The 7500-nt window shown below is 45.8% G+C and overlaps 1 protein-coding gene across 3 annotated transcripts in view; it reads right to left on the bottom strand.

Moving 5' to 3' along the window:
• Nucleotides 1-2977: 2977 nt before the first annotated feature.
• Nucleotides 2978-7500, bottom strand: part of LOC110534158 (nuclear receptor subfamily 4 group A member 3) — a 35895-nt gene continuing 31372 nt past the window's right edge. For all 3 annotated transcript variants that reach the window (XM_036966896.1, XM_036966901.1, XM_036966904.1), the window contains 2 exons: nucleotides 7087-7265; nucleotides 2978-4299 (listed from right to left, as the gene is read on the bottom strand). In XM_036966896.1, the coding sequence (XP_036822791.1) occupies nucleotides 4025-4299; nucleotides 7087-7265 (454 nt within the window). In that variant the 3' untranslated portion in view covers nucleotides 2978-4024. The remainder of the gene's footprint in view (nucleotides 4300-7086; nucleotides 7266-7500) is intronic.

Raw genomic sequence — 7500 nt, 5'->3', positions numbered from 1 at the left:
ACTGTAAATTGGACAGTGCAAAATGTAAGCTTTCTGCCAATATCAGATATGTCTATGTCCTGGGAAATGTTCTTCTTACTTACAACCTCATGCTAATCGCATTAGCCTACGTTAGCTCAACAGTCCCGCAGGGGACCCACCAATCCTGTTGAGGTTAGGTCTGGCTCAAACAGAAGCCTGTAGAGGTTAGGTCTGGCTCAAACAGAAGCCTGTAGAGGTTAGGTCTGGCTCAAACAGAAGCCTGTAGAGGTTAGGTCTGGCTCAAACAGAAGCCTGTAGAGGTTAGGTCTGGCTCAAACAGAAGCCTGTAGAGGTTAGGTCTGGCTCAAACAGAAGCCTGTCTCTAATAAGCACCAGTTGTGTTCAGTGATTGAAGCAAATAAACGCCCAGGCTATAAATGTACGTTTTACAGTATATGACCAAATGTGTTTACATGCGTGCTTGTGTGTGTGTGCGTGTGTGCGTGCGTGTGTGTGGTGGAAGGACGCAGGTGCCATCCGTCTTAGTGTAATCCAGGAAGTGTGTCTCAGCAGGAGAGGAAGTGCTTCAGCGGGGAGCCCCTCCCACTCATGAATATTACATTACCCCCCATAATATACTCACCTGACTTGACCAATTTTAAGTACTGGCAGGCAGCAACACAAAGAAATACCTAAAACACTAAAAGGACCAAGGCACTCTTCAAGTATATAGTTTAAAATGACTTTATTTTAGTTATGGCATGTTCAGTAAAACACAAAGTGTAAAACTCTGAAGCGTTTCGGCGTCCTAGTTTTAAACGGTTTGTTCAATTGAACATGCCATAACTAAAATAAAGTGATTTTAAAGTAATTCTATGAAGAGTGACTTGGTCCTTTTAGTGTTTATGACCATTTTAGCCATTTACCAAAGAGCACCTTCTACCTACAACATTCTACTGTGGTATTCCAGCAGGACTTCCTCCCTTCATTTTCTATGAACAAATAACACTTTTATATTTATATATATATATATATGTAATATTTACCATGTTGTACTGTTTAGTTGTTGGTTTGATGGCTGCTGCGCTCACACACAACCTTGTTATGTGTTTGCAATAACTGTTTTCAGGATCCCCTTTAAAAAAAGGCGATGATACATCTCAAAGGACTATTCTGCCTCCATCTCTGATAATAAATACATGCAGTGGGATACCACCTGCTTAGAGTATATGTGTGTGTGTGTGTGTGTGTGTGTGTGTGTGTGTGTGTGTGTGTGTGTGTGTGTGTGTGTGTGTGTGTGTGTGTGTGTGTGTGTGTGTGTGTGTGTGTGTGTGTGTGTGTGTGTGTGTGTGTGTGCGTGTGTGTGTGAGAGAGTGAGCTGTGTGTGTGTGTGTTCTAATGGGAGCTCTAATTAAGACTCTGGGGGTATCTGCTATCTGTCAGCGCTGATCGATCGGCTGGCAGAGACTGACAGCTCCTTCTGTGTGTCTGTGTGTCCGTGTGTGTGTGTCCTTGTCTTTCACTTCTGTCGTTGAGCTCTCTGCTCTCTGTGTGTGTTGGTGTTATGTTACTCGTCACTCAACGCTGTCACTACCTGTGTCAGAGGAGAATGAACACACACACACCGTCTCTGTACACAGTGTGCCGTTCCTTTCACCTGACAGCTTACTGGACACAGGGACATCATTCTCTTTGACAAAGGGACAAGATGTTCAGTGTTCTGAACACACACACACACACAGACCACGTGGTCAGGCATGGGCGATGTTCTAAACGGTTTAACACCTGGATGAATGTGTGTGTGTGTGCGTGTGTGTGTGTATGTGCGCGAGTGATGGCAGTGACAGTATAGACGGTGTGCTGTGAAATGTCACCATGGCGATCGATCATGTTTAGCGAGGGTGGAGGCTGATCTGGTCCTCACGCTTACATGAACCCTCCATCCCTCCTCCTCCATCCCTCCTCCTCTACTCCCCATCCCTCCATTTCCCTACTAATTCTCCTCTCCTCCGTGTGAGAGCCCGAAGGGTCCCTAGGGAGAGGAGATCCCTCTTACCTGTCAAGACCAACCAACCGTCACCACACACAAACACGATCAGACACACACACGCACGCTCAGACACTCGGACACAACTACACACACTCAGACACACACACACGAACTCAAAGACACACACACACATGAGTTCAGACACACACACACACTTCATTCCACATATCACACTTATTCAGTGATTTTTATTTCATTTATTTAGAAATGTGTGCAGGATCAATTCCTTGCAGTGAATCCTCTGGTTTCCCTCATTGTCCTGATATAACATTAATTCATGGTACTGTGAGTGAAGATGATGATGATGATGATGACGATGATAGAAACAGCAGACTCAGTCAGTCAGAATAACCAGTCAGTCAGAATAACCAGGCAGTCAGAATAACCAGGCAGTCAGAATAACCAGGTCTACTTCATGATGTCAAAGTGATGAACAAAAACTCCAGTCAGAGGGAAATAGAAAACAACTTTTTTTACTTCTTTTAATTTCTCTTCTTCAAAAAAACAATGCACAACTTGTACCACAATATTTGAAAAAGCTAAAAACACTTCAAAATATTAGTTTTGTATATATATATATTTATATATCTATAGAATTGTATTTTTTCCTTCTTTCAAAACGGATGCCTGTGAGTGAGTCTGTGATGTGTAATGGTGGATGGCCGGGTGGGGGTGGAGGGGGGGGACCACACACACACACACACACAGGCGCAGTCTGACACACAAACCAGGCCAGGCTGTCATAACAGCTTCATAAGAGCTTATAACAGCTTATAACACACCATGCATATGCTCCTGTACTCCTACACAGAAACACATAGACAGTAACACTGTCCTCCCATCTCTCACAGCCTCCATATTACAAACATATAAAAAGAGCATGACTGCGGAATGTTTCAACCTCTCCCAGGCCCCTTACAGTCATCCATCGAGCACCCTTCTACTCCCAGCCCCCCTTTCCTCCTCTCCTGTTCTCCTCCTCTCTGCCTCTTCACTCCCTCTCTCGGGGAGCAGGGTGGGTGTGTGTCTGTGCTTGTCACCCTCTGAGGGTGTAAGTGCTGCTTGCGTTCTTTCCTCCAATAATCCTAAGAGTTCATTCTTAAATCTACCACAGCCAGTTCAAGTCTGAGAGACTGAGTCATCAATGGTTAGTGCTGAGTACCTCCTCACCCAATCTCTCTTTCTCCCGGAGCTACTGACAGACTGGCAGTACATGGCCAGTCTTAGTATTAGAATCATTTAGAGTTTGAAATGAAACCTTCCCATCTCTAGCTGTTGCGTTAAAAAAAAAGATAGCACTAAAGAAATTGCACTTGGACAACAGAGCCAAACAGCAGTCACTTCACTGTGTGTGTTGGGTGTTTTATATAGATCTTCTGTTTTAATGCCTTCTGTTGTGTGACTAAGCTCACACACACACAGACAGATTGCTGGGTCACTCACGCTGTACGTCGTCTTGACTGACGATACCTTTTTTTATTTAAATGTCTCCTACCTCCAATTTCGCAGGGGAAACAAAAAAAACGCAGCTTCTGTTTCCCTGGGACATCATCAGAGCGTCACACAGCTACTCACACAGACTGCCTTCCCCTCCCCCTAGGACAGACTGCTATGAACTTCAGACTGAACCGAACCAGACTGAAGCAGGACAAACCAGTCCAGAACAAAGACCTGGCTCTTATTTTCCTCCTTCAGGCATAACCAGACTAAAACAGGACAGAGAAATGTCACTTTCATTTTTTGTCATCCTTTCAAATCCTCCCATCACACGAGAAAAACGGTCCAGATAGAAAGTGGTAAGCATTTGAATAATTGTCTTTATGGCGTGAAAAGCATTTTTTGATTGGTTGTCCTTAATGAGTGAAAAGCAATTTGATTGGCTGTCTCTCAGCGTAGCTCAGCAAGTCTCGCTCCTCTGAGCGTGGCTGCGTGGTGCTCTGGGGGTGGGGGGGGGGGGGGGGGTCTTAAACAGGATGTGACACGTATGTGTGGGCATAATCAGCCCAGGCAGCATCAGTAGGGCAGAGTGTCTAGGAACCTGTCAATCAGAGGTGGGGGTGGGACTAGGTCCTCCAGCTTCAGGTAGAAGATCCTCTGCAGACCCTGGGTCCTCTGGGAGCGGAGCTCTGCCCTAACACCCAGCACACGACTTAGAGGGGGCGTGGCCTTGGAGGAGGAGGAGGAGGAGGAGGAGGAGGGGCCAAAGCCCAGGTGGTCTCTAAGGCAACAGACCACCTTGTTCTGCAGCTCCTCAACGCGCTTACTGTCCTTCAGTCCTGGGACCTGCTCTGTGGAGACAGAGGGAAAGACGGGTTACACACTAAACAGATACACAAAGAGAGATACAGGACACACATGCACACAGTGCTCCTCCACTTGCTCAGAGCGCTACCAGCTCAGAGCGCTACCAGCTCAGAGCGCTACCAGCTCAGAGCGCTACCAGCTCAGAGCGCTACCAGCTCGAAGCACAAACTCCATCTTGTTTTCCATTCAATTCCATCTCATTAGGTCCTGTGGATCTTGTTGTTATTACGTTACCGCAGCCTTAAACCTTAAACAGGCTCTAAACCTCCGAGACATACACACCCTGTCTGTGTCTCTCACTGCAGATCAATACACACACTAACCTAACATACCCCCCACCCAAGTCCTGTGACGATTTACATATAAACACACACACACACTCTCACATAAACACACTCGCCTGCTCTAAGAGGTTGACATCAACACAAGTAGCCAGTGCTCAACAATTAGCAGATTATTCGCTCCTGTGAGCAGCCAAATGAGATTAGACACACACACACTCACTGCCCTTAGCAACCCGACCAGCCTTAATGTGACACTAACTCATTCTGTAGAGAACAGGGTGTCCAGACAGTCACACACACACGTAGTTTGAGTCAGAATGTATCAGAAAGAGTGTGTGTACTGTGTGAGTGTGTGTGTAGAATGCTAGCCTCAGTGTGAGACGTCTACTGTCTGTGTTGTTGGACTCTTTTGTGCGCTGTGTGTTTGGTGCTGCAGTCACTGCCGAGGTCCTTTTCACCTCTCACTGAGAGAGACAGCTTTCAGACCTCATGCTCTCTCCCTCACCTCTATACCCTCTCATTCTTCTCTGAATCCATTCTTTCTCTCTAACTGAGTTCCTGGGGAGGGAGGGATCGATGGCTGTCTTTCTGCAGAGTTCACTCTGCCGCGGTCGATGGTTCTAGCGGCTCTACAGTAGCAGTGTCCTGTGTGCTGTGTGGAGGTGGTAGAGTGCCACTGAGAGCCGTGCGGACACCATTCCGGAGCCGAGCTCCACGGTGACCCGGTCGATCCGGCACAGAGTTAAGTGCTCCCCCAGAGAGGAGAGGGTGGGGGACAGGGATGGGACTGTGTGTGGGGGAAAGGGGTGTAGTAGAATTTGAAATCTCAGAGTATTTAATTTTTTTTTAACCAGGCAAGTCAGTTAAGAACACATTTTTATTTACAATGACGGCCTAGGAACAGTGGGTTAACTGCCTGTTCAGGGGCAGAACGACAGATTTGTACCTTGTCAGCTCGGGGGTTTGATTTAACAACCTTTCGGTTACTAGTCCAACGCTCTAACCACTAGGCTACCTGCCACCCCAGGCTACCTGCTAAGTAACATGTTAGGCAAAAAATAGTTCAACGAGGGTAAATAAAAGAGTGAGATAAAATGTTTATCTTTGTTGAATGACCCTCTGCTCTCCCCTGTCTGCTCTCAGCTCTTTACTCACTGTCTGTTGAAGTGTGTGGGGGGGTAAAGTCAGATAGTGTATTCTGTTCTCTGTGCAAGAGGCATTCAGCAGAACACACACACACACACACGAAGGAATCAGTGATGCTCCTACGTGGTTCACACTCATGCTCTGATTAAGGGACCAGGTGTCAGACAGGTGCAGCAGGTGCTGCCGGAGATCAGGTGTACCTTCCGGACCGAGGTGTGTTTAAGTGTGTGTGTGTGTACTTGTTTTATTACATTATCGGGACCCCAATGTCCTAACATTTCACCTGAATGTCCTAACATTTCACCTGAATGTCCTAACATTTCACCTGAATGTCCTAACATTTCACCTGAATGTCCTAACATTTCACCTGAATGTCCTAACATTTCACCTGAATGTCCTAACATTTCACCTGAATGTCCTAACATTTCACCTGAATGTCCTGACATTTCACCTGAATGTCCTGACATTTCACCTGAATGTCCTAACATTTCACCTGAATGTCCTAACATTTCACCTGAATGTCCTAACATTTCACCTGAATGTCCTAACATTTCACCTGAATGTCCTAACATTTCACCTGAATGTCCTAACATTTCACCTGAATGTCCTAACATTTCACCTGAATGTCCTGACATTTCACCTGAATGTCCTAACATTTCACCTGAATGTCCTGACATTTCACCTGAATGTCCTAACATTTCACCTGAATGTCCTAACATTTCACCTGAATGTCCTAACATTTCACCTGAATGTCCTAACATTTCACCTGAATGTCCTAACATTTCACCTGAATGTCCTAACATTTCACCTGAATGTCCTAACATTTCACCTGAATGTCCTAACATTTCACCTGAATGTCCTAACATTTCACCTGAATGTCCTGACATTTCACCTGAATGTCCTAACATTTCACCTGAATATCCTAACATTTCACCTGAATGTCCTAACATTTCACCTGAATGTCCTGACAAGGTAGGAAAACAAGATCTTTTTGAAAAGTCAGGAATTTTCAGGTCCTGCATTTATCCAAATGCTATTTTAAGCTTATGGGTTAGGTTTACGGTTTTGGGGTTAAGGTTAGGGTTAGGTTAAGGGTAAGGGTAAGGGTTAGGTTAAGGGTTAGGTTAAGGGTTAGGGGCTAGGGAAAATATAATTTTTAATGGACCAAACATGTTACACTACAAAAAGTGTGTGAGACGTCTGTGAATTTAACCTGATTGCCGTGACAACACTGAGTGACAAAGCTTGACCTAAAGCCTACAAACAAAGGCTTGGGTGTGTATTACCTGTGTGTGTGTATGTATGTGTGTGTTTGTGTGTGCGCATGGGTGGGTGTGTTACCTGTGAGCAGCACCAGGGCAGCCAGGCAGGAGAAGGCGGATGTGTCCAGGTTGAGACTCTGTAGATGAGAGGAGAAGTCTCTGATGGAGTCCAGCCACTCTCCAAAACCTCTCAGACACTGGAACCTGCTCAGCACCAGGCCATTACAGAACACCAGCTTATCCTCCGACAACAAAGACCTGAAAGAAAGAGGGAGGAGAAAGAGAGAGAGGAGAGAGTGAAAGAGAAAAGCGAGGAAGTAGAGAGAGAGGAGAGAGATGAGATAGAGGAGAGAGTAGAGAGAGAGAGAGGAGAGTGAGGAGAGAGTATTAGTAGACAGTGTAGTATAAATATCGAACACACAGTGCGTTGATCTCTGTGCCCTGAGTGTGTGGTGGGAATCATATGTCTCTTAGGAGCTTTCCTATTGGCTTT

This window comes from Oncorhynchus mykiss, chromosome 3, assembly GCF_013265735.2.
Source record: "Oncorhynchus mykiss isolate Arlee chromosome 3, USDA_OmykA_1.1, whole genome shotgun sequence".
Lineage (NCBI taxonomy): Eukaryota > Metazoa > Chordata > Actinopteri > Salmoniformes > Salmonidae > Oncorhynchus > Oncorhynchus mykiss.
This window is presented reverse-complemented; position numbering and strand designations above follow the sequence as displayed.